This window comes from Prinia subflava, chromosome 8 (assembly GCF_021018805.1).
Source record: "Prinia subflava isolate CZ2003 ecotype Zambia chromosome 8, Cam_Psub_1.2, whole genome shotgun sequence".
Classification (NCBI taxonomy): domain Eukaryota; kingdom Metazoa; phylum Chordata; class Aves; order Passeriformes; family Cisticolidae; genus Prinia; species Prinia subflava.
In genome coordinates this window covers 8,877,268-8,905,084 of record NC_086254.1, presented here as the reverse complement: position 1 = coordinate 8,905,084, position 27,817 = coordinate 8,877,268, and the positions used below count along the sequence as shown (strand labels likewise).

Below are 27,817 nucleotides of genomic sequence, written 5' to 3'. Positions count from 1 at the left end.
TTAAGCTTGCTTTGCTGGAGCAATGTGATTTCTATTAAATGAACAATTCCTTGCCTTCCAGAACCAACTGTACTTGATTTATAGGCAGCACATGACACGAAGCAATTTCAGATGACACACGATACCTCCTGACAATGAACATGATTTACCACAGGGTGGGCAGCAGTAGGAACTATAATGTTGATTTTATCTCCACAAATACATTGCTCAGCAACAGCAGGAGCTTGGATTCAAGAGCACAGAACGGGGAGCTGAGACTGACTGGATCACAGCTTCTTCACTTTAATGCATCTGTGTTTGCTCTGGTGAATGAGTACATAATAAATCATCATTTTCAACTCCTTCGACTCATTCTGTGCGCCTTCATTTACATGAATATATTCCCAATTACAAGAAACAACAGCCAGTGGATTTAAAGCAAGGAGGTGATAAAATTAAAGCTGTATTTACCTCTAGCATCATTCACCGCCAGTCCATCCTATCTTTGTAAATAAATATCATTATTTTCATACACAAAATAATAAAAACAACCAAACCCAACAGAAAGAAGACAGTGGTTTCCTTCCTCAAATCCCAACTCAAGTCCCCTGGCACATTAATGTACCCCAAAGACATGGTTACATCCAAGGCACACATGGACAATGCTTGCCCAGCTCTGTGGAAGATGAGGGGATTTTTATTTTCCCCCAGGCCTCTCCTGAAACAAAGCCATGCATTAAGAGATTAGATGTGTCTTTCCAAAGCTCTCACAATGACTCCCCAAAGCAGAGACTCCTGCAGGCCCACAAGGTTCTGAGGGTTCTTTCTGGTGGTAGAGAAAGAATAACAGGGAAGAGTGGGAAAGGAAGAGACTCATTCACAAAATGTGGATTTAACAGAGTATTTTTAGCTAAAAAACCCCCAGAAGTTCAATCTACAGGTGGGCTGAGAAGAAAACACTGGTTTGGTTTACGTTTTTAAGCTAAACCCAGCTGATCCATATTTACACCTGATGGGATGGAAGAGCCACCAAAAGACAGTTCAGAAGAAAAAACAAAAAATCAACTCATTCTACCTCCAAGGATCCCCTCTTTCATATTCTTGCCAGCACAAATTCCCTCAGTGTAACATTTCATTATCCCTGATACAAAATGAATGCTGGAAATGCCATGAAATCCTCGTGGTGGTGTTGGAAATCCCAAATTCATGGCAAATAATGCTCCACAAACCTTGTCCCATCACCACACTCTGCATTTCAGACAGCCTGGGCACTGATAATGACACACAGGTCACAACATGAGATGCATATTCAGCTTTTGGCAAAGATTCAGGCTCAAAAAATTCTCATTAAGCTCAACTGTATTTATATCCATGGAATAAATGAAGGAAATGCAGGGAAGGCAGAGGTGCCCTGGGCTTACCTGCACAGATCACTCAGGATGGAGCCTCACCCTCCACTTCTAAGGGAAAAATACAGAGTTTTCTCATCGAAATTTCAAAGGTTCCTATTGAGAATTCAGTTTGCTCACACTGAAATACAATACCTATAAATAAAATTCTTCTTGTTGACTCCATTAAACCGTGTCCATGTTCATCCTTCAGGGGCTGATTAACTTCTTCCTTTTTCATGCCAAAACTAACATTAAACTACATGTCTGAAAATTCAAGTCTACAGCACTTGTGTAAATATGTTTTGTTCTGGTTTTCCTTTCATGAAGGACATGGATGGCTGCTATTTTCCTATCCCTTTTCAGATGTAATACTACAGACATTGCAACAAATTAAGTATAGACAAATATATTCAGTGACCTGAACTCAGTTCTTAACTATCACTTCAAATCTCTGTGGTAGAAATCAAATAAATCATATAAAATTATCTAGATAAAGATTCATTCTCCCTTTTACAAAAACAGTATTTTAATATTTCCTGTACAAATCATTCCATGATCATTTTATTATACAAAATAAACTGATCTGACTTACCCATGAGTGCACTTTATTACTGAAATGAGTAATCTCAGCTCCTATCAAAGGGCTTGGAGAGCTGGACTGAAGGACACAGCTCCTGCACTGCAGGCACCTCGTCAGAGAAGATTCCTTCTCATTCCAAATAGCATTTAAAGACAAACTGCCATTCAGGTCTTTCAAAAAGAAAGAAAATGTGGTTTATATAGGAATCCAGAGAGATTTTTAGAAGAGATAAAGTCATTTTATTGGTTGCATTTCACATTTTGAAATGTCAGAAGGGTGGCAAGGAATGTTCAGTAATCTCTCCTAAAAATGAGTCCTTGTGGCCAAAATCACATCTCATTAACTGTGCCACCCTAACACCACTGGATGGGAATAGAATTGCCCACATATGAAAGAAAATATTTTCTTTTTGGTCTCTATCACCTGAAGAAGAAAAGGGTTGCACATTCCACGGGCCTGGAATGATTTCCTATCCAACACAGCCCCTCTGCCTTAACCACAGGGTACACGAGGCCAATTCCTGGATTTTAACTCGTGAGAAATGGAAAGGATTCTGTTCTCATTATCCTTTTCTTTAATTCTTCATCAGGATGTGATGAAAGGACCCAACAAATGTGGGAGTGCAGGGAGCTCCTCTGCAGTGTTTGTTAAATGTGCTTTGAGGAAGGAAAATCTCACCATGAGCTCCGCAAAAGGTCCAAGGGAGGGGTGTCAATGGTACTGAATTTAATTTAATAAACGGTATTTAATTACCATTAATGAATGGTATTTAAGTTAATTTAAAGCCAAAGGGCTTGACAAATGTTAGCTGGTATTTATCAGTGAGAATTTACCTTTCACTGGCATCTGATAAACCTTCAAAGTTTCTTTTAGGTGACCAAGACTTGCAGCATCTGAGATGACCAACATCACATTATCATCTTCTGAAATGGCCTCCAGTTTACACTTACAATTATTAATGGGTTCTTTACTTCTTATATTGGCATTTCTGAAGAGCTTCCAGATTATTTGCAGCTCACTATTACTGTAGCGAGCTTTTCTCAAAATTCCTATAATTTAAAAAGTGGGGTGTAAGACTTATGCACACACATGGTTTTGAATACAGTACTGTTCAACCACGCTGCAAACTTTCCACATTTACAAGATGGGAATTTAGGCCCTGATCCAATACCCACTGCAGGCACTGAAAAGACTTCTATTGCTGTAAATGGCCCTTGGAAGAAGGCCTTATTTAAAATTTTTAATGTGTCCAAAATTTACTTTTCAACAGATAATTTTCCCCTTGTTATTACTCCCAAATCGACCAGTGAGCTTGAATCCACTTTGAATAAAGCCATTTATTTTTCATTTTCGGATTTTTTAACTTTCCTCAATCAACTGGCATCTGAGGTTCAGTTTAAACAACATAAAACTTCTTGCTGACAACAGCCACGGTGGTGAGTGCAGACACTGCTGTAGCTCAGAGAGCTTTTCCTGAGCACCGTGGTTCCATTTCACAGCTTCTGCACCAGGGATGTGATGATACTGATAAATTCAGGGAGTGAATGAAAGGTTCTGGATGAGATTACCCGAATTTTAAAGGTTCTTTTGGGAAAACAGGGAGGCAAGAAGTGCCCTGGGCCTGCCCAGAGTGGATTTTTCTAACTGGCCTGGTTTAAATAGGTCCAGAATGTGGAATATCTCCCATTGTCCCTCAGGCACAGGTTTGGTTTGCTGAAGAGATTTGTCCTTTCTTGGTTGCATCAGATCCAGACTGTCTGAGCATGAAGCATCTCTAATTGTTTCTGCATTTAACTGATGAGAATAACTCGTAATCAGGTCATTATCACACATGGCCTGAAGATGAAGCTTATTTTTAAAAAATAGAGCTGCTGTTACTTTTATCGGCCTTTAGACACTCCCAAATTAAAGTGCCTCACAAAAACACAAACAATTTCCAAAAGCAGCTCATCCCCACTTTGTACAATGTGTCACAGCAGACTAAAAACAAATTAATACAGGGTAGGTTGAAGAATAGCAGTGTAATTATCTGGATTTTCAGGCAGACTTTTGATATCCCATGCAAACATGCACGGGATTCACTGGGGTACTGTGCCAAGGTATTACCAAACTTCTCACAGCAACTGGTAGCAAATTAACACCTAATCCTGAGAAGGAACAAACCCCAATGAATGGGCCACTATGCTCCAAATAATTCCTTCCAGCCTCCCACAATGGCAGGAGAAGCTGCCTTCAGTTAACTCTCAAATATCAGAGTTAAGCTCAAGACAGGTTAGTGTGGCAGGACCACAAGAATCAGGAAAACTGGCAGAAAAAATCACTTATTTTAAATAATTTTTCTTGTCACAACTCCCTTCAAAGCCTTTCTGCAGGTCTTATTTATCCTGATACCAAATCCACAGCAGAAATGAACTAATAATTCTAAATTATCCCTTCAGCATCCAAAATTGAGAAAGTAAAAGGGTGGCTGAGAAATCCCATCCTTCCCATGAAGAGCTGATCTTACCCTGTGCTCTGGGCAGGATTTCAGCTCCACAGGCTGCACAGTGAATTCCCTTCCTGCAAGGCTGGCTCTGTGCTTCCTTCTAACAATGCACAAATGCATGGAAATACTGATTTGCATACAGTAATTATGCAGATTGAAGCATTTAAATAGAAATAAAATGAAATCTATCAAAACTGCTCCAGAGAAATACAGGACTCTGGAATACTCAAAGGAGTATGAGTTGATGTTTATCATTTATATTAGTTAATAATTCAATATACACCGTGCTAAAAATGTTTAACCTTACTTAAATAGAAACACTCCTATAAAATATGAGGGATTTTACAGCCTGTAACACTGCAGGCTATCAATTTGTTGGGAATTTTGCAAAGGAGCTTGGGATGGTTGGTGCCTTTGTGTTTCCCACGAGAAACAAAAGTATCTATTGAGTACATAAACCAGAGCTCTGCGTATCAGGGAGAAATTATTTCACTGTATTATTTCACTGGAAAAATGATATAATATTCTTAATTCCCTAGCACCTTAACACTCAGCAGCCACTCAGAACAGGAATTGAATCCAGGGATGTGGTACCTTTCTCTCTCGGGAGGAGCCACTTTGCCTAAGGGCAGCTTTCCTTCTGCTGCATCTCCTCTGAACTTTCAATCCTTGAATAAATTCAAGATTTTGTTATTATTTTAGGCAACAGAGATTATACTGAGCTATTATATCAAAGTAGGAAAAGAATTTTCAATAATTTAGCCTTGATAGGTGTGATAAATTCAAAGAAATAATTGTAAGAAATTCAGTATACTGACTTCCCTTCTATCTGCAGGCTGGGCAGCATTTAATTCTGAGAACTACCATAAATATATTACCTATAAAGAATATTCTTACTTCTAAAATACCAAATAACACAGTTATTAAATATAAAGACAAACTAAGAATGAATTTACACCAAATTAACAGTCCACCCTCACCTCCCAAACCCAGCAGAACACAAAGGGGTTTGATCCACCTGTTGATCTTTTAGAGGACTGAATTTTTTTTCAATAAATCATAGCACTAAGTGCTGATGTTTCAATACATATTCTAGAAATAATTTGATTAAAAGTTTAAATGAGTGTGATTTAGCATAGAGCAGGCACTGCCATAAAGGATTTCTGATCAAAGGAAGAGGCACCACAAGCTCAAGAAAGGAACAATCTGCTCCAGATAAGGAAAAGGAGATGGATTTTCTTCTTTTTTTGAATGTTATGGATTTAAAGACAGACAAATCTCCTGAAAAGACAAATAAGAGGCTGTGGGCCACGGGATGAGCAGACAAGTCACAAAGCTTAAGTGATTTCTGTTATCTGTTCAGACACACAAAAATGCCCAACGTGGTTTGGTGCAGATTTGCTTTAGGAAAAGTGAGGATTGAGATTCCTGAGGATCCAGCCATGGATTCTGGGGATGTGCAAAGCACCTGCCAGGACAGCTCCAGAGGCCAGGGACCAGCAGAAAATTCAGCACTATTTACAGAGAAATTAAGAATATTTCTCTTGAGATGTGTCAGAAACTTGATCATCAATATTGCAAAAATTGAACCAAATGCCTTATGCCAAATACTGCAGTTAAAGAAATTCGACTTTCCTGCAAAGTGTCCAATTTCATAAAGATGAATTTGTTGTGTAAAGAAAGGGCATAATTTAAATCCTACTGATATGAGCATGTTCACAGCTCTGTAGAGAAGGATTCAAAATATTATTTAGATGAACTTCTATGGAAAATGAGCAGTTAATAATTTCATTTCTACTCTCAAACAAAAATATGAACCAATCTTTAGACTGCAAAAATCCTGCATCTTCATAGGAACATAGGGTGGCAATGAAGAATCTTTTCTTGAATAGTCAATATGTTTTATTACTGAAAAATCCTGGCTGTTTTCATTGCAGTAAATAAAAGAAACATTAAAATACTTCAAAAAAACAGACTGGGTGAGATTCAAAGACCTTTGAGTACAATTTACATTTTATATGTCACATGTAAAAAGTGCTTGTAGGACATAGAAATGAGAACAGGTTTTGATATGAATAAACACAGAATCCAACCAACAGAAATGAAAAAGGAAAATTTAAAGAAACCTCATTTTTTTTCTCTGAAGAAGCTTCTCATCTTCATCAAATATCAGAATGTGCACAGCTCCTGCTGGACATTTTGATGAAAGAAATTGGAAGGAATCAAAGAAGAATACTGAAGAATACACCTGTTTTGGGATTTAGGCTCAATCTATCCATGACTTGATCTGCAAAGATAATCTTCTGTATGTTTTCCTAAAAAAACCCCAATCTAGCAAATGCAGAAAAGCACAATTTGGTTATATGGGTGTTTTGCTTTCTGAGGAAAAACCCAATCATTTGACTGTATTTAATGATGGATTAATTAAATCTGTAATGGACAAACGAATAATTCCAAGTCAGATCCTACTTGGGTTTCTGTTCAGAATTTCCAGCCATGATGTCCTTTAGCCATGAACCCAGGATGAAGAATCTCCATTCTATCCCTACAAAACTGCACATTGCAAAACTCTCCCAGTGAAAACCCAAAAATATAACGAGGAATGGAGCCTGAGGGGAGCTTTTGTTCCAGGAGGACAAGGCAGGTGTGGCTGCCCTGTGCTGTTCTGAGGGCTGCTCACCACAATTCCCACAGGAATTGTCACCAGGTGCCACTGCTGCCCAGCAGAAGGGATGACACACCTTTATTTCGGGATCTGGAAAGGCTGAGCTTCCTTTTAGGGGTGTCCATCTCCTGAGATCCTCCCTGCTCTGCTGCTGCTGCACTGTCCCTGCTCCTCACATCCTCCAGAATTCCACGGGGATTTCTGCCAGCCTCAGCTCTTTCAGTCCCACTCTGAGTCTCTGAGGTGCTGGTGGCAAAAAGATCAGCAGGGACTGTGGAGTTCCCACATTCCAGCCCATTCCCAGTGGTGCAACAGGCTGGGACTGGGGGCTCAGTTCTCTGCTCCTCTGGGTCTGCCTCATCGTAGAGTTCTGGGGTGAAGTAAATGCTCTCATCCTCCTCCTCCTCCTCACTGACTGCTGAAGGCTCAGCTGTCCCTGCTGCTGGAGGGAGCTCCCTGCAGGGCTCAGCTGGAAGCTGGAGCTCCCCAGGATGTCCCTCAGCAGCCCCAGCACTTTGACCTGAACAATGAGCTGATTCCAACCACGATTCTGGTTTGTGTTCTGCAGTTAATGATGACTGGCACTGATTGAGATGATCAATAAGGTCACTGGGCCTGCTCACAGGCTCCTGCCTGCTGCCTGCTGTGGCCCTGCAGTTCTTGGCCACAGGAGTTGAAGTCAGTGGTTCAGAGCAGCAATTCTCTTCCACAGCATCAGCACTGGCCCAACCATTCATTTTTTCTGTCTCTATTTTCATTTCTGGCATTTGGGGGGTGCAGCCCATATGTTTCCCTCTATGGCTCTCCACATCAACTTGCTGGTCACCTGTGATAAATCACAAAACACAAATGAATTGTATCTGATTTACAGCATGTGCAGCACATCAGAATTACCACTGTTTTAGAAGGTTTACAGTGATTTTACAACATTCATTAAAAACAATAACACAAACAAAAGCCCAGATGTTATAACTATCCTAGCACAGGGATTGTATAATTTATTCATTAATTGTATATTAAATGAATAAATTAACAGGCACGTAAAGGTAGAATATAACTGGATTTGCAATTTGTAATATTTTATATTGTGCTCTTATCTTATTCACCTCCTTCTTGATTGAAATCAGAACCTTTCCTAAAATTTAGGGGTGGCTTTTCCTTGTGAAGCTGGAACTAGAGGAGATCACATGGAAGGTGTCTCAGCAATGGCCAAACAACAGATGTGGCTTGAACCAGGGCTCAACGTGCAATAACGTTAATCTCGATGTGTTTCAAATAAATTTTAAATGATCTTCAGAGTGTTCAATGGAAAAAGAAATTAAAATGAAAACATTTTTGATTGCACTATAAACTTATCAAAGATTATTCTTTTAAGACAACCAGATGGAAGGAGAATTAATTTCAGTCTGCTGAGCACAGCTCCTCCACATTTGCGAACAATTATCATTTTCCACTATAGCACTTCTGTAATTTTAAAAAACCATTTCTTTCTTCCAAAAGAGATGGAAATTGCTAAATTAGAAATTGCCAGTGGAAATGAACATACTTTGCTGCACTGCTGCCGTGCTGTCGCTTGGCCGGTCCCACGCTGTGGCAGGAGCTGCGCCGACGGCTGCAGGAAAATGAACTTGTGAGCCCAAATCCTGCTCCTGGCTTTGAGCAGGAACCTCTGGGGACAGAGGAGGGGTGGCCTCGTGCTGGGAGCCCTGCGAGGGGTCCCTGGGGTGTGCAGGGGGTGCAGTGCTGAGCTCTGGGGAAGGGTCCCCCCCGCCCTGGTTCCTGAGGGCGAAGGCGTGCAGCGACTCCAGCGCGCTGCCGAAGCTGCCGTGGTGCCGGATCTGCTGCCGGATCCACTTGGATAATCCTGAGGGGAAAGAAATATCTCACTCCAAAGTCAGAACCAAGCATCTCCAGCAGGGATTTCACATCAGGAAACAGCACCCTAAGAGGGCAAATATTTCTGTGTGGGTATAGTCTCAAAGATTTCAGGGATTTGCTCGTGAAGCTACAACAATTCCTCTTTTCCAGGGCTGGGAACTTGATTTATTCAATGGCAGTATTCTATAATGAAACTCAAAATATCCTTTTTTTCTATTAAAAGCCTTCCCCTTTTTCACTAGTCTTCTTTTTGGGTTCAAACTGCTGCCTTGCACAAACATCATTATATTTCTTTGATGCCTGGGTGTTCATTCTGCTTGTTATCATCAATTATTTAAAAGCAACTTACACAGAGTGCAGCTATTTATTATCTTATTAACAGGGTCTGATAAAAATTTGAATATAATGAAGCTTTTTACAACTTTGTCTCAGAAAGAATAACTGTCTTACAGCTACAGGTTTTATTATAACCTGCTTCTATTAAAATGATATTTAAAATTCTTAAATATCAGATGTGTTGAGCATAACAGTTTTTTAGATGATATTGGAGCACACAGGGGTCAAGTAAAAACTGAACTACCTTGATTTTAGAAAGTGGTTTTGAACATTTAAATATTGTTTGAATATCAATTTAAAAAAAAAACAAGGAAAAAACCCCAAAACCACAACAACAGAGAATTTCACTCTTCTGTGAAGTTTTACTTTTTAGAGAAAGAAATCTTACCAAGTCTTTAATGTATGGCTTTTTTGTGCTCCTCTATGAATTTCTTGTGTTTTCTTCGATAATTTGGATGTATTTTCAGTTTGGATGTATTTTTAGTACAAGCACATGGAGAAGGAGCTGGACTCAACTGCAGCAGCTGAGCTCCACCTGCTGACCAAGCCCAGCATGGGCTCAGCCCTGCCCAGCAAAAAGGGCAGGAACAAAGGTAAAAACACATTCCCAAGCAGTTTATTTTCTAACTTTTATTTTTTTTTAAGGTTGTGTGCAGGATCTTTTTAATTTCATCTGCATTTATTTCTATCCAGTATAAAACTAGAAACAAAAGCCACTTGTATATTGAATATTCAGCAGTTCCATTTCTGTTCCATGGTTGTGGCACATGCTGACCCTTCCTACCCACCTGGATTTGTACAATCACATTTCTGTAATTCAGTTTTCAGTATTTTTCAACATTAGGAAGTTTCCCCAAAAGATTTTCACCTCTTACCAGTTATGTATTTATTTGGGTTATTCTTGAAGCGGTCATCAACTAAAATAAGAGCCCCCCAGTCATTTCTGTGCCTTATACACCTAAAAGAGAGGGGGAAAAAAGAGGTTTTTTGTAATTAGAGGGCACACAGCAAAAATCTGTGGGAATTAGGAAACAGGGATTGCCCTGAGTCAGTTGGAATATGCAAAATTATACAGGAAGTATAATTCAGCTCTTCTACTGTATGCACCAAAAATTGTTAGGGATGTCACAGAAGCTTCACTTCCCTTCAGTTGTTGAATTGGCATGAAAACAGCTAAATTAAAAATAAAATACACAAATATTCAACAGCCAATCAAACCACAGTGTTTGTTTCCCACTCTTAACTGGGCAGTGTAAATATTACAGAGCTTGGTGGAATGTTCTGGTTTTATCTCAATCCTTCCCCACATCTCAGGTTAGCAAGGGTTTTTCTCATGGTTTTATAAGGAATTTGTACCTTTATGTCATTATGGAAACTTATTTCTCCATTCAAGTTTAGACCATTCAAATGATAAATTAAACAATAATTGTCACTAAAATTTGTTTTAAGTTCATGCTGATTTCACAGTTATTATTTCACTATTGGTATTCCACAATTGAGAGTTTTCTTAAGCTATTTTAATTAATGCTTTTCTGTTCCAAAGAGGAATTCAAGAAATCAGGTCTGTAACAAGAATCCACAATGAAATTTCCTAATGTTACAATTTCAATTTTCTCTCTAAGCCTTCATTTGTGTCATCACATTTGAATTAGGACTAATTCAAATAAGAATTTTCCAGCTGCTGTTTCTGTGGCTCTGTATCCATGACAGCTGCATCTATGATAGATATGGATGACATCTTTATTTATATGATAAATTTTGGTAAAGGAGGATGAATTAATTCTACCCTGTTAATAACATTTGGGGGAATTTTTCCATCTAGGAAAGGGAAGTTATACCACTTCTTCTAAATCTGGGAAGAGATCAGTGAGCAAAATAATTGAATTGACCTTTTGCAAAGGTCTGAAAAACCCCACTGCTATTTCTCCCTTTCAAAAACACTTGTAGGCTAAATATCAAACAACTGTTCTGAGCCCACTGAGAGTGTGAACAATTAGAGCATTAGAAAAGTCCTAGGGATCTTCATTTGCTTTAAAGCTCAAGGACTATTTGTCTCTGTTTGTGCTTTTTTTATTTCCTGTATATCTGGACTATGAGCAATAAAACTTCAACTAAATTGAAGTGGGTTATGAATGAAAAAAATCTCTGAATTATAACAATGCTCAAGTGCACAACAGGCTGAAAAGCAGAGAGTTGTCAGCACAGAGCAGCTCAAGAGACAAAATTTGCAATATGAGAGGTTTGGCCTTACTTACCCCATTGTGCTAAAAGTGGGGAATAAATCCTTAAAGATCTCCCTAAAAAAGTTCTACAAATTTATATCGTTTTAGTTTTGTTTATCTCACCTTCCCAGGGCTTGGTTGAGAGCTCTGTAAGCCTGAATTTCATACCACTGACTCCCTGATAAAAGGCCTCTTGTACTTTTGTGCTGGTCATTGTACTTCCTCTTTAATTCAACCTAAGAGAGAAACCATAAAATATCTGATTTATTAATGCTGTTGAAAAGGAGATATTCTAAAAGGAGAAAACAAGCAAACACTGATTAAATAAGAGAATATATAAATTGTGCTTCAGCTTTTCAACTCTGTATTTTGTACACTAGCCAATTCTGGCTTCTAAAATTGCCCTTAGCTGCGACCTGTTCCAATAATTTAAATGTATTGACATGAGCACCACACACTCATCCAAATCTCTGTGCCAGTGAGAGAAGGATAAACTGTTCAGACAGGTGAAAGAACCCCACAGCAGGTACAGGGAGAGGGGCTCCAAAGCCCACATTTATTGGCTTTTCCAAAAGGAAATGCCCTACTTGGAGCTCCCCATCCATCCCTTCATCACAAATCCACTCCTCATCCAGAGCTGGGACCAGACCCTGCTTTTCCCCAGTGAGGGTTCAGCAAATCCAACTTTTCCTCCCCTACAGGAGCTGCAGAAGAGCTTTAGAGACAGAGGGGCCTCTCCCAAGGACAGGAATCAGCAACACCAAGGCAAATTCCCAGCTGGGCATCACCTCCTGGGGTTTGGAAATGTTTCACAGGGAGATCAGGCAGGGAAAAACACGTTCCCCTTTTAAAAACACATCCCTGATGCCTCCAAATCTGGAATGGAGTGTCCAAGAAACCCCCTGCCTGCCCTTCCCAATCACACACACTGCCTGCTCTGAACTGGAACAACTGGCATTACAACATTATTTATATCAAAAGGATTTATTATTATTATTATTATTCAGTGAGGGGAATTGAATTTTTTTGAAACAAGCACAAAACTACACCAAAAAGGGTCTTTCTGCTGCTCTTTTGTACAGTATTAACCTTTCTAAACTGACAAGTGAAAGGACACGCTTCAGGAGAGAAAACAGCAGACTTCTAACCTCTTCTGACAGGTAACTTTCAAGTTGCATTTGGATAAGAAATTTTATTTTCTGTAGTTATGCCCTTTAAATTGCCTGTCAAATTTACAAATTCAATCTTTACAGCCAGAAAGTAAATTCAGTTTGATTTCACAGATTTAATATTTGTTCCAGTCACTCAGAATTTACTGACTGGCATGTGAGGTTTCCTTTGTAATTTTCCAAACTGAAGATGATTTCTTCTGAATGGTTTATGAACATTAAACCATTCCTCAAAAAGGAACTTGGCTTTATCTGTGCATTTCTCCAAACTGAAATACTACCTGGAGAAAGAAAAGGGTACTGCTCACCTTCGGAAATGAGGAATGATGTTGGAAAAGATCACTGAAGCCTTTAAAACATAACCATTGACAATACACTCTGTGCATGTTTTCCATTTGTCTTCCAGTCCTGGTCAGTTTTACAATAATTTATTTTTTGAAGGATTTTGTTATCAGTAAGATTATGGACATTTGGAACAAGTGGAGGTTTGCCAGCCCCTCACTTTGCCAGCAGACTGTGCAAACAGTGTTGGAAGAACTGCTCCTGTGTCTTAGGCTGAAAAATGACATTATTTTAAAACATGTGCATAAACTCACAGATGTAGCAGTAAAATGCAAACCAGTCAGATCATCTAAATAAAATCCATTACTGCCACATTCTTCTAATACATGTCAGTGTTATCAAGTTTATTGCTTGTCTGCACGCCACCAGTGACATTTCATTGCTTAAATTATATAAACCCCATTTTTTAATATAAAACCCCATGAGTTTGAGGGGGTTTAACCCCAATCCCTTGCTCTAAGTGTGCAACGTATCTTTAAAACTTCCTGATATTAATTTGAAGAGGGTTACCAGAAATGACCATTGTGTTTTGTCAGAGTTGAGCGTGCAGGGGGAGGCTGCTGCAGGTAAAAGGCCAGGGCCTGTCATTTTAATGCAATCAGAATCCATTTCATCGTGGCACTGCTGCCTTCCCCCCCGTCAATCCCACGCCAGATTCAAGCTGACATGTTACATATGTGAAAAAGCCAGTGCCTCCTGCTAGCAAATATCCACAATGTGCAGGAAAGCACAGGCTAGAAGGGATTAGTTAAAATGTCAAAAGACAGCCTTTTACTTTTACCTGTTCATCCTTAAAAACATCCTCCCAGCTCTGGGGCAGGATTTGCAGACAAAGAGCTGCACAAGGCCCCTGGCAAGCTCTGCCATCCTGTAGCTGTCACCCAGATTAGGCTTTGATCTGTCTGGGAGGTCACGGGCACAGCCACGTTCACTCCAATCTCCCCACGTTCCACCTGCAAACCTCTCCTGCTTTTAATGCTTAATTAGCTCGACATCTTTCACTCTGCAATATTAACTGGGAAACAGCAGCGAAAAAAGATAAATGCCATGAACAATTTTTTTCTTTAAAAGGCTTGCAAAGATACTTGGAGGCAGTTTGTGCTACAACTCAAGTGTATTTTTCAAACAGAATTAGCAATGGAGGCTCTTCTCCAATGACAACAACATGAAATGACATTTGTTATGCTAAATTTTAAAATAAGTTACCTGTGGTGATGTTCCTTCACGTGAAGAAACTCAGACTTATTCAGGATATAAATTGATTTATACTGTGTTGATCACGGATTATATGAGTTAGTTCATGGCACAAAGCTGAGAAGAGGAACTCAAAAACTACAGCTTGGTTTTGAACCCCAAAATAACCTGCAAATTCCCACACAGAATCTGCAGCCTGTCAGCAACACACCAGGCTGAACCAGGTTTATTCAGAATGAACAAACAGTATTTAACAGCAAGGTATAAAATATCAATCTCTTATGGACCAATTATTTCTAAAGAAAAATCAATCAGAATACTGTAAATTGATTTATCACTGCCAGTACCACGACATGAAGGTTGAATGGGCTAAGCCCATTTGTTTATTTTGTGCAATTTAAATCAGTAAAACAAACTGTGTTTGGTTTTACTTCATCTGGCAAAGTTTTGAGGGGTATTTTTAATGCAATACTTCACTGAGCCGAATGCAAATTTTGCTTTTTAGGAACAAATAAAAGTAACAGATTGGAATTTTTTTTGTTTAACAAGCCAGGCCCCACATCTCTTTTTTGCTGGTAGGTTAAAGGAAGAGAAAACAGCTGGAAAAGGCCACTGAAGCTGGGCCTGTGTCAGTGCCTGGACAGGTGGAGGTGGCACATCCACACCTGGATCAGCTCCTGCCCTTCCCTCCCCAGCACCCTCCTCCATGGAAAGAAAAACCAGAAAATGGACAGAAATGTTTTCTGCCATTCCTTCAACTTGTTTCTCTGGTTTTATGAGAGGAAAAATAGTAATGAAAACAAAGACCGTGGCTCACATCATCCAAAAAAAATTTTTAAAGACACGTTCATGTTTAACATCTATTAATTCCCCATGTCTTAAAAACAAACAAGCAGAAAAATTACCAGGTGGTCACTCCCCAGTTCCATCCCCAGAAAGACATAAAAATGTTTCTTAAGCAAATCTCCCATCCTAAAAATCTCATGTGTCCACTTAGAGTCTCTCTTCCACCTGAAATAGCAATAACTAGAATTTTTCAGGAACACACTTGCCATCTACTTTCCTCCTGACGAATGCCAAGGAACCATAAAAGTTTGTGAGCGCAGGAAAGTTAAGACATGAAAACCCATTTCTTTTCTTTTACATCTGAAAATTCTTAACTAAGCAGCGTTGAACAGGGCAGCATTTCACTCACTTCAAAAGCAGTAACAAGGGCCGGGAGGTTTAAGACAAATAATGCAGATGTAAAGAGCTGGGTGAGTCACAGAACAAGCTTCAAACATCCTCACCCCTCACAGACCCACTCAAAGCCATGCCTAAACATAATATTTCCATTTATTAACCCACAGGAAAAGGATATTATGGCAGGATTTTATCTTTAAATGTTCCAAGCATTCCAAGTGCAGTGTTAATATATAAATAATATGGAATAAGAAAATGCTCATTAGCTGAATTTTACTAGATTCTGTGGATTAAAATAATTTATTAAGGTCATTCTAATGAGTTCATATAACTAAATAAGGTCACTAGAAACAAATGTAACACTTTTATTTTCACATATAAATACTGCATTTCTTTATGGAACAGCAACAACCCCCCCAAGCTGCGAATGAGACATGATCAATATTTGTACTGCTCAATTATCAATTATCAATTATCATCAGGATGCTGCTACACGAGATTGCTCAGGTGACCTTTTCTGCCTGAAAATTTCTGTGTGCACTTAGCAAAACTGCCTTCCTTGGATAACACTGAATAAAAAAAGGAAGGAAGCAATCCAGATCTCAGGCTTGCTCTGTCTCACAGGGGATGTGGAAAGATACTGGGATTGAACAGTGCAATGTGAATGGAGAAATAATCAAAACTAGAGAGGTAGTGAGATAGAAAAAATGGCATGAAGTGGTAAATAAGCCAAATAGGGACAAACACTGCTGGCTTGTTTCCCCAAAACCCAAAAGATTAAATATGAGGTATGGCTTCAAGGTAAAGTCAAATAAGCCAAAGATCTTTGGTCCATCAGAAGTGGCAGCTCCAGGGCAGCCCAGCAGCACCTCCTGCTCTGTGCACAGCTCAAATCCTCTCATCCTGCCCAGTATTCTCCCCTGAATCCCAGTCTGAGGGAGGTGGGGAGCTTATGGAACACTGCAGGCACTGAACACTTTTAGAATTGCCAGCTCCACCCCACGGCACCCCCAGACCCCGGAGCTTTCCCTGTGACAAAGCTCGAGGCACGTTCACCCCGGGCCTCATCTCAGCCTCACGGGCTCCCAGGGACTCAAACAAGCGACTTGATTAAAACCTAACGCAACCAAAACTCTGCTCTGAAGAGAAAATTCAATCCATTTCCAGCCGAGCAGAAGTGAAAGGAATCCAGGAGGTTCCCCTGAGGTGCAGCAGCGGAGACGAGGGGAGCGCGAGCGCCGCTCACCCCACGGTGAGAGGGTCACTCTCAGAGCTCCACACACCCTGACAGCAAAGCAAGACCTGAAAGGTCACCACTACCTGCTAAGGACAAGAGAAACACAAGAAAATCACTGGGAAATTGTTTTGTCTGGGTTAGAAAAGCAAACTGTTGAAGGCAGAGGGGAAGTTTTGATTTGCTGGATTTATTTCACTTCAGGGTTTTGTGATCAATGTATTGACCTGAGCCTGGCAGCAGCAGGGCAGAAACGCCATCCTCAGTGTCACACTGAACTCACAAATTCCTGTTCCACACCATTTACAGCTGCTCCCACAAACTCTGCCTCGCAAAGCATTTCATTTTCTTAATTAACACAATCTCTCCTGGATGCAAGAAGGGTGTGGATGGCTCGGGCTGTTTATAATCATTGTTATTTGTGGAAAAGTGGGAGAAAAAGGCTTTTAGGTGTCTCAGTGCTACCACAGCACCCATGGAAGTTCCAGAAATGGTTTTCTGCTCTCCACTTCTATTTGGAATTTTTTCTCACAGTTCTGGATTAAAGAAGAAATTAAAATCCTTCTCTCCCTAAAAAATTCTTAACTTCACAGGGAATTTTCTACTAAATATAACACAACAACAACCTCCCCACAAAATGCCATTTTCTGTACTGCTTTTGCCCATATTTCTTTATTATTAAGTTAAAATATATATTTTAACTGAGACAAAGGCAAGATGAAATGAATACAGTGCAAGGGATGTTGCCCAACTCTGGTTAAGCATAATAATAATTTAAATTAAATTAACAATAATTTTCTTAGAAATCTTGCTTTTCCCTCAATAGGGTAAATAAGAAATGAATTTTTTCAGCAATCACTTAGATAGCACAATATTCTTTCTCCCACCAAGGGACACAAAACATACAGGCTTAAAAACTTCCATAAGGATCAGGAATTCAATACTGAAAACACATCATTATTCTGAAATGATCAAAATATCTCAATTTGTGGAGATAGGAGACAAAGAAACTTCAGCCAAAGAGCTGCAAAATTTTCCTATCATTGAGTTACATAAAGCCCAGAAAATTGTAATTGAAGTGATGATTTCCTTCGTGTTACAAGTCCAGATACTGGAAACAATAAAGGAAATATTCCCCTATGGCAGCCATGGGAAATAATTCCCATTAAAGGCAAACTCGAGCAGTGCCACTGCTCAGAACTCCCAGCCTTCCCCAGTTTATTGGCCTTGCACATCTGCTGCTGTGAAAGTTTGACTCTCTGCATTTTCTGCCGTATTTTGGTAAGTCCTGCTGGCTGTTCCATGATTAATTCACTCTTCTGTGGCACGATCAAAAGCATCTGGAGAGGTGGAAGTGCAGAAAAGCTCTCTGGGCAGGGGAGCTCAGGGGCTGCACTTCAGAGCTGCCCATTATCAACATTTCGGAGCGAGCTCTTTATTTTCAGCTCCCCAAGGTAAGAACAGTAAATTATGACTCGAACTAAACAAGTCACACTTGGCTCCAAAATCAGATTTTCCTACCTCTACTTTCAGGTCCCAGAGGTAGGCAGAGGAAATCCTGGTCACAGCCAAAGAAGTCATTTTTGGCTCTGAAATAAATTTTCCTGCTTTACTCGAGCCAAACTCTACCATTGAGAGCACCAGGGCTTTGAGCAATCCTTGAACATTTCTTTTATATTATTTTGTTTTAGCAACCTGATTCTTCAGCAATATGAAACCCTTTGCAATAACACAGAATTAGGGGGTTGGCCTCTTTCTTCAATCAGTTTTGTTTATAATCAGGTCCTACTTCTGAGCCTGAATCATTTCTTTCTCCCTAACCCTGACAAAGTGTTTTAGAGTCTTCTCTTTGTGAAAAGCAGTGAATCTAAGATACAATATGCCTAAAATGTTGAAGTGAAACGAAATTTTTCTCTTTAAAGCCTCCACAGAAAATACTGGAATTTATAAAAGCACACAGTTACTTAAAGAATTCAAATGTTTGCCCTTTAATACCAGGATTTGTGGCATATATTTAGGACAAACATATGGAAAAACTAAAATTGGATATTATTCATCATGCTTGACAATGAATTCCTTGCCCAAGACTGATGCCTGGATCCAAAATGCTACACTTCAAAATATCTAAGAGGAGTTAATTACAAGTATGTTAGCATCAGATAACACATACGTGGGATTATCCATCCCTTGCTGTCACATTATTTATGTTCTCTAATATTACAGCTCAATCAAGTTACAAATCATAAAACATATTTAGAAAGCAGGTTGATCACAGACAAGTCCTGTTAGTGGAGATGAGCCAACATCAAACTGCCAACATAAAATATTGCTCTCCAAAGGTCCAATCACACAAACCCTGCTGCTTGTGCTCAGTGCTGCGAGTATTACAGGGATTACTCACACAAGTCAAAGCTCTGTGCAGGAGTAAGGGGTTATGGAATTGAGGCTTAAGAGGACTTTTATTAACCCAAAAAGCAGACATTCGAGTGTTTTTTCATGTAGAAGCCAAGCATTTTTAGTGATTTAAACCAATCCCAGAAGCATGTAATTCGTGGTTATTCCAAGGGAATTGTTAATCACTTGCATTTCCTATTTTTAAAGGGATGTCATTATTAATCACCTTATCAGTTTCCTCCTCTGGTGCCTCTGCTGAGCACCCATTGCTGTGTGAGAGCCACAGATGCACAATTTTCTAAGTCCAACCTGAGCTGTGTCACTGTGGTTTGAATTATTTTATGTCTGCTGAAAACTCAAGGTCCTCCCCAGAAGTTCCAGGTTTTACCCAAAGAAACACCAACCAAATGGTGTGTAATTACTCTCTAAACTTCAACTGTTTCATCTGGGAATTCCAATTCCTTTCCTGAGCTAAAAAAGATGCTTAATCTTCCAAATTTCTTTTCTATTTCTAGAAAGGTACTAATACCCTTCCTCAGAGTGACTTTCCTTTCACTTTATCCTTCTTGCAATTCAGCTGGTAAAAAAAATGAGCATTAATCCAGAATTTTTGGGGATCTGATAACCCTAAAGCCTTGAGCAAAACCAAAACCTTGTTCAATATAAAGACATTTAAAATAAAGCCCATTTCCTCCAGCATCCTGCCATGCAGCAGCTCTGCAAATCTGGTGCTGAGAGACTGGAGCCTGCCCTGCTCTCATCCAGAATTGATCACTGCAGAGCTTTGGGCATTCCCATCTCTAAACAGACACACTCAGACCTCGAGCTGCTTGCAATTTGGCAGCTACTGTTTCTAGCCCTGCTGAAAAATTTAAGGGTTTTTTTCAGTCTAATTAAAAATAATAGTGAAACAGCACACTGATTTTTAAAATAGAGTTATCAGAAATGGGCTAAAGTGTCTGTGATTCTGTTATTTGAAATACTTGGTTGAATTCAAGGTAAAATCAAATCCTAATCCACTGTGAAGATAATTCACCCACAACACATTTTTTTCAACCGCGTTTTGTATCATTTAGAACCCAAACCCATTGATTTTCAGGAAATCATTTGGCATTAATTATAAAGTTCCAGCCATACAACAGACTAAGGGTTTCCAAAACACCTTGTCAGCACATGCCCCTAAACCCCAGCATTTCTAACTCTAAAAAAGAGCCTGAGTACTCTTTAAATGTGAATTTTTACACTACAGTAGAGCGCATTATATTCTAGTAGGACAAAAAATGTTGTGGCTGAATAAGTGCTCCAAGGAATTCTGCAAACATTGGAAGAACTGCACTAACACAGCCTCCCTGGTCCTTGTAGGATGTGGGTTTTTCCCAGCAAGGCTGGAATTAGGCACACGCTGCAGACAACAAAGAAGCCTTTGCTTGTTCACTTAAGCTCAGAACACATCTCTCAAACCAGAGCTGAGTCTGTTTGGCCTTTCAAGTGCAAACCTATGATTTTCTTGTTTGATTTGGCATTAGTGAGAAGCAGAATCCAGCTGCTCCTGGTATTTATTTATCCTGTGATCCTTCACTTTGTTTCTTGGCTGCACAGAGTAGTCCCTAAAGCTCTCAGAGGAGCACAGGGGACAGGGCAGTGACAGTGACTGGGAGCAGTGGCACAGACCAACCAATTTACAATTACAAACTAACCAATAATAAACCTTTTTTTTTCAGTAAGCAGCAAGCCTAGAAAAATACTTTTCTGTATTTATTGGCTTTCTGTTCCTTTCAGCTCTGAAGTGCCTGCTCTAATGGAACATCATCTCTCAGACAAGCCCTGCTCAAGTCCAAAGGAAGGAAGTGTTGAGGTGGGCAATTACACAGCAGTGCAACAGGATGCTGCTTTCAGCACCTCCTGCAAAACACAAATACTTTCAGATTTATTTAACTGCAGCCATTTCAAAATGCTATTTTTACAAGGAGCTTACAAGTGTTTGCCTAAAGTTACACGAAGCTTGAATATTCCAAATAGTGCTGTCCTCAGTATCCAGGAAGAGTTTACGTTGTGTCATAAATTCATGCTTCAAAATTTCAAGCTAATAAAGCAGCACAAGCTTGGGAAAGGGTTCCAGTTCCACTCTGTGCTCAAGTGGGACATATAATAATTACACTACTAAATAATTACACTAAAGAAGGCAATGGCATTAGAAAGGTGCAAGCAGTGGGACATACACAGTTATATTGTAAAATAATAACAATTAAACAATCTTTATCTTTCCACCTGGTTGCTGTAATAACCTGCCTTATTTAAAGCAGTATTTAAAGCTGCTCCACCTCTTACCTGTAACTCAAAGAATTCAAATGGGACGGAAATAAGTTCAAAGGTAAACACAGAGAAATGGTATTTTGTGCATATTTAGTGTTTTATAGATGATATAAAAATCAAGGCAGCTCTGCAGTGATGTCCTACCTGAAGGTCCCTCACGTTTGGAAAGGGGATTCCGATGGTCACCACTGCCCTGGCGTTCTCATCACAGAAATCCAGCCCCTCACTCACCTTCCCTCTGCACACAGCCATCAGCAGGGCTCCATCTGCAGCAGGAACACACAGATTAATCCAGGAGAAACTGTCCCCAAAAGCTTTTAAACAGCTATAATTATAATATAACACTGGCTGGAAAAGGTGAGTGGATATAAAAATAGAGACTTGTTAGAGGGATGAGATTAACTCGAGAATATTTGAGTTAATCAAACCAAGAATATTCTTGATCAAGAATATTCTGATACTTTGATCAAGAATATTCTGATTTCGACCATCAAATAGCAAAATAATTTTACATTATACAGGGGTATTTAATGCAGGGTATTAATTTACATAACACAGGGATAATTAATTATGCAGGAACAATGTGCATCTACAACAAAATGTTGAATTGTACTTGAAGAGTCTGCATCAACTATTTGGAATGGCTGCAAAATGTACCTTTTTCTCCTTTACATTTGATTGCATCATAGTAGATTTTCAGCAGCTCATCAAAGTCACTCTTGGCCCCTCCCTGGGGCTCTGCAATGACTGTTTTAACATCCTCCAGCTTTCTCCACAAGCCAGTGTGTATCCAACGATCCTTTAACTTGTCCAGCATCTGAAAACCAATAGAAAAATCCGTGTCAACCACTGGAACTGTTCAAAAAAAGCACACAAAGATATTTCTTTTAGTGAAGTTATATTATTCAAGTTTTGTATTTGTAAATGCAAGTTTTCCTACCATGTACAGAACCTCAGCTGTGCAGCACTTGGGAAACAGGGAGGGCACTGATTTTGCTAAGTAGAAATCATGAAGAGTTTTTGAGTTGTCAAAGCAAAACTCTTTAAATCTATGACAGTGGTCACTAAAGAGCATCTTATGGTATTCTTCAAAGTAGAGAAATATCAGCTAAAGAAAAATGGAATTTACCTGTATTTTATTAAGTAAGATCAGAAACAAATTCCAAATTAATTTGCAACCAGTCTTTATATCTTAAATTTCCACAATATTTCAATATTTGAAAGTTTACATAGAGAAGTTGGGGGAGGAAATATTGATGCAGGATTTATCAGCCTCCTCTGCTTCTTGAAGAACCCATCATTTGTTACACCTACCACACTCTGAACTGTGCACGTTTCACTCCAAGTCACAACATGTTCACATCTCCCAAACAAATAAACTTGTCCCACTTTTAATGCAAATAGTGAAAATGCTGCATTACAGAAATCAAAGCTTAAAATTAGCACAGAACCCGAAGTCAGCTGGGTGAGGGTCATTTAGCAAATGTATCAAGTTCTACATTGAATTTTATCAAGTCAGGGAGCAAAAAGTCCCTCCTTGAGGTGCACAGCACTGCCCTGAGACAAAGGCAAAGCATTCACACCCCAGAGTGAACCAGGGAGCTCTGGGACAGAATTCAAGGGACAGAATTCAGTCCTTTATTTCACTGCTCAGAGATCTTTAATGCAGTGACTGAGGTTCACAGACGAGCTTTAAACTCACAGATTTTGCAATAAGGGCTGCGCTCTCAGTGTGTCTGCACCTCCCTCACTCCCCTCCTGAAGACTTTTCCATATTTTGCTCCAGGCTCCATAAACTGCTCCATCTGGAACCTGCACTTGCCCTGCTTCATTCCTCCAAAAGCCACAGCATCCCTTCCCTGCAGCCCACTTGTTTCCAGTGCACTCCAGCCAAGCGCCAGGATCCTGAATGGGTGATTGTTCCCAAAATCCTCTGTCCCGTGTCCAAATCCACAGCGTAAGTGCTACTGTGAAGCAGAACTAATGACAACTAATTGTTGTCACATTTGAGAACTTATAGGAAATTGGTTACAAGGCCCTTTGCATTTTTCATGTCCTCGGCATTAAAGATCTGAACTCGTTCTTTGACATGAAGAATTTGGATGAGTTCCTTACAAGAGGGGATAAATGCTGTTAATTTGCATTTTCGCTGTTTTGTCCCAGCCTCTGCTCAGGGAATTACTCTTGCTTTACTACTGATGTGACACCATTAGCAAGCAAGCACAGAGAGAGTGAGTGATGAGTAGTAGGAACAGTTTCCCCCACACACAGCTGTAGCTGCAGAATAAATCATCTCTGTTTAATGTGTCTGTCCTCCTGTCTGTCCCCTTCCCTGCCAGCTCTGTCATTTCCTGGCAGCATCCTGTCTGTAATCTCTTTTTCTCTCAAGGTTCTAATCCTGTGGCTGAGCAATGAGTGTCCATCTTGCCCTCGCAGCCTGCTGCTGTGGCCTCAGTTCTTGGATGTGATGTGGAGATAATTCTGGGAAAGCAAAGCACCAAGCACATTACGGCTCTGAGTGCATCCATTTGGGATCTGCCAGGGACTGCAACATCGTTCACTTCCCAGATTTCATCCCTGCTCCTCCTCCTGTGGAGCTGGGGCTGCCTGGGCCCCGCTCAGCAATCCCTGCTGAGCTGGCTCCTGGCACTGCCAGGGACAGAACACAGCACAAACCTGGGCAGAGCTGAATTTCACATTTACATGGATAAAACCATGCAGGCTTTGACTTCTAAGGGTCACTCACCCCTGATTTTCTCCTCTCATCCCACCCAGAGGTATTTCTCACCAACACACCCTTAGGAAAGGTTCTTGCCAGGAGGGCAAGACTCCTCACAAAAATTCCTTAATCCCTCAGTTCCACTGTATTCCTCCCATATTTGAAAGAAGTAAAATTCGTATTCAGAACTGCAAAGATGGCAAGAGAAAACCTTTATCCAAATTCTTGAGAAAACATCTTTTCTCTTTGTGGGTTCCCCAGCCTCTCCAGGCAAGTCTCCCTTGGACCAAGCTCCAGGTTTCTTGTTTCATTGACAGCAACCATCACAACAAAAAACCCGTGATTTTGATGGAAATAGGGGAATTATTTATGAAATCTTTGGCCAGAATGGAGCAATTCATTTAATTCACACAACAGCTATTACCTCTTCCATTAATGGAGTTTGCTAGATATGGAAACTTTCCTTGTATCCACAAAAACACAGGAGCCATGGCATGGACAGACACTAAAACAACAAGAATTATGGAGCTGACTGAATACAAATAAATAAAATATAGAACACACACATGCCTCAGAAGAGCCAGGAACCAAGTGCGGGTTTCTCATAAAAAATAATTTCACTTTGGGTTGGAAAAGTGCAAATGGGAGCAAGATCTAATGCCAGGAATCACAGGAAGGAACCATTAATGCCCCCAGTCAGTCACTCCTCCTACCCAAGGGAATAATAGTTCCTGCACTGGAAGGCAGCCTGTGTATATTTTATTAAATCCCTTAAAAATGGATTCTCCAATGGTTTATTAACAAATGGTCTTCCTCCAAGAGAGCAGAAAATCTTGTTAGAAAGAATCTGTCATCTTCCCATGCACTGAGGGATGTTTGCTGGGATAGCTTTTCCCTTTTATTCCTTTCTGCAATTTAAAGACACCTGTGAGCTATGATCCATAAAAACTGGAGCTGGGTGCTGAGCTCTGCCATCCATCTATGCCAGCATCCCCTTCTGAAGCAGTTTGTGGAATATTCTGGAAGTTTGGGGATGGGGGGAGCTGTTTTGTCACCACCTCCTTCCATTCTGCTGCACTGTGTGCCCACAAAGGAGAAGCTTTGCCCTTTTCCATTTGCTGCTTTGTCTTCCACAGTGCCAAAAATCACATTAGGGGGCTCCCAGGTCATGAAGCAAACCCAGAGATTTGTTTAATGTATTTTACCCTAAGGCAAGTTGATTGTAATTTGCACCACTGGATCAAACTTGGGGAGTTAATTCAGGATCTGGGGATGTGCTTTCCTGCAGGATCCATCACCTCCTGACAGGAATTTGTGGAGTAGGAAATAGCTGAGAAGAGAGAAGACCTAACAGAAAAACTCTGGCTTATTTTAGCTCTTGTCCTGCTGATTTCTTTACATAAAATATTTCTTAAATATTTTAGCATTCATTCACATCATAAATGGATCATTCCTTGTCAGCAGAGGAAAAAAGGTATCACAGAAATAATCAAAAGTGCTTGGGGAAGCAACAAAACTCCTGAAAATATCCAAGGATGCTCCAGAGTAGTACAGGACAAAAAGCTAATGACCTAAGAAGCAGCTGACAGCAGAGTCAAACAGCTCTGACTTTACTGGGTAGTTAAACAACTCTTAATTATTTTAAAATAATTATCATTGCAATTGCATTGTGTCCTTTGTGCACCTGTAACACCACAAGCTGTCTTGTTTCCCCCACATTTATACAATAACTGGACAAAAGGTATTTCAAGGTGAACAGAACTCCCACAAACATCTTGTAACCCTTCTTAAAAATCTGCCATTAGACTCTAAAATAACCCCACTTCTTCAAACTTTGCTTTTTTAAATCTTGGTTCTGTGTCATGAAATGAAGTTGTTTCATTGTTATTCAAATATTCAGGTGGTTGGAGGAGAGGAAAGAAAGAGCCATTAGGTTTTTCTTAATAAAAATCACAGTATTGGCACCACTGTTACTGCAAAAAGTCTGAGCTCCCCAAGGGACCAGCACTGATCTAAAAGCCTTTTCCCTGTGTTTGCTCCCAGGATTTTCTTTGTGAATAAGCACTGCTTCAAATCCAAGTGTGTCTCCAGTGGGCTGGAAACGTGTCTGAAGGGTCAAACAGAAGTTCTGCAGGCAGGCAGGCAGCACAAAACTCCAGAGATGGCAACAGGAGCTGAGGCAACAGGAGCTGGGCTGCTCCAGAGCTTGGTTCTGGTACCACAACGGGGCTGTGCTCCAGCTGGGAATAAAAGGGAGTGACTGGGACTGAAAGGGAGTGACTGGGACTGAAAGGGAGCCCCTGGGAATAAAAGGGAGTGACTGGGAATAAAAGGGAGCCCCTGGGACTGAAAGGGAGCCCCTGGCACCCAAAGGGAGCCCTTGGGACTGAAAGGGAATCCCTGGCACCCAAAGGGAGCCTCTGGCACCCAAAGGGAGCCCCTGGGACTGAAAGGGAGTCCCTGGCACCCAAAGGGAGCCCCTGGGACTGAAAGGGAGTCCCTGGCACCCAAAGGGAGCCTATGGCACCCAAAGGGAGCTCTTGGGAATAAAAGGGAGTCCCTGGCACCCAAAGGGAGCCCCTGGGACTGAAAGGGAGCCCCTGGGAATAAAAGGGAGCCCCTGGGACTGAAAGGGAGCCCCTGGCACCCAAAGGGAGCCCCTGGGAATGAAAGGGAGCCCCTGGGACTGAAAGGAAGCCCCTGGGAATAAAAGGAAGCCCCTGGGAATAAAAGGAAGACCCTGACACAAACAGGACTCTCTGATCTCCCCCACCAACATGGGAAGTGCCACAGAGACTCCCAGTGCTGCTCTAACCATTGCTCTGCAGTGTTTGTATCTTGCCAGAAAAATAACAGGTGGCACAACCAAACAAAGAGGCTTATTTTTTGTTTTAAACTTTGAAAACCCATAAATTCAGAGAAACTGTTGAGAAGAAATGCATTTCCCTTGATTTGCAACAAAACGATTCCCACCATTGGGGCTGCCAGCAAAAAACCAAGTACAGGTTGTTTTGTATCACAGAACAACTCAGCCTCCACCTGCATCAGCTCCCTCCTCTCTTCCTTTCAGTGAAAATAAACATAAAAATAAAGAAAGCCCCGTACACTCTGACAGGCCCTTCTGCACCTTGAAGCTGTTAGGCTGGAGGACATCACATTTTCCACTCAGGCAATGCTCTGCTGATCTCAGGCACAGATGTTTTTGCCATGGCTCTGATTCCAGAGGAATTGCATTCCCTTTGAAAAGCTTCCAGAGGAGATCTGCTGAGTCAGCTGCTCACCTCCAGCTGGAAGTTTTTGTTCCAATCCCTCAGATCCCAGGAGAATCACCTGGATGAAAGTTCTACTTCCATTATGAAAGGATGGAACCGTCCCTATATTAGTGATAATCCTAAAACATGGGCAGTCATTAAATCAAGGCATTGCTTAAACACGGCCTTAAATTGCTGTTATTTCAAAGGAATCCTGGAGAGTGGATCTGGGCAGACTTCACCCACTTTTTTTGGTATTACAGGTTGCTATTAAATTAATTTCTTCAAGGATTAAGATGGTTTGGAAAAGTAGAGAATTAGCAGAAGTTATTTGACAGTTCTTGAACTAAAAACTTTGCCAAAACTTGGTACCAAATGACCCAGAATTCTGAGCTCCAGGAATATTGGAACTCTTCACTCTGGGGAAAAAAGACAATTTACACAGAGTTTACCAATGTGGGGACAGAGGATCACTAATTCATT

General features: G+C 40.5%; 1 protein-coding gene across 4 annotated transcripts in view; it reads right to left on the bottom strand.

Annotated features, from left to right (window-relative positions):
• Positions 1–4,413: 4,413 nt before the first annotated feature.
• The window catches only part of BRIP1 (BRCA1 interacting helicase 1), a 48,407-nt gene continuing 25,003 nt past the window's right edge, over positions 4,414–27,817 (bottom strand). For all 4 annotated transcript variants that reach the window (XM_063402840.1, XM_063402841.1, XM_063402839.1 and 1 more), the window contains exons 15-20: positions 22,022–22,181; positions 21,509–21,630; positions 11,660–11,772; positions 10,190–10,272; positions 8,647–8,964; positions 4,414–7,926 (exon numbers count right to left, since the gene is read on the bottom strand). In XM_063402840.1, the coding sequence (XP_063258910.1) occupies positions 7,136–7,926; positions 8,647–8,964; positions 10,190–10,272; positions 11,660–11,772; positions 21,509–21,630; positions 22,022–22,181 (1,587 nt within the window). In that variant the 3' untranslated portion in view covers positions 4,414–7,135. The remainder of the gene's footprint in view (positions 7,927–8,646; positions 8,965–10,189; positions 10,273–11,659; positions 11,773–21,508; positions 21,631–22,021; positions 22,182–27,817) is intronic.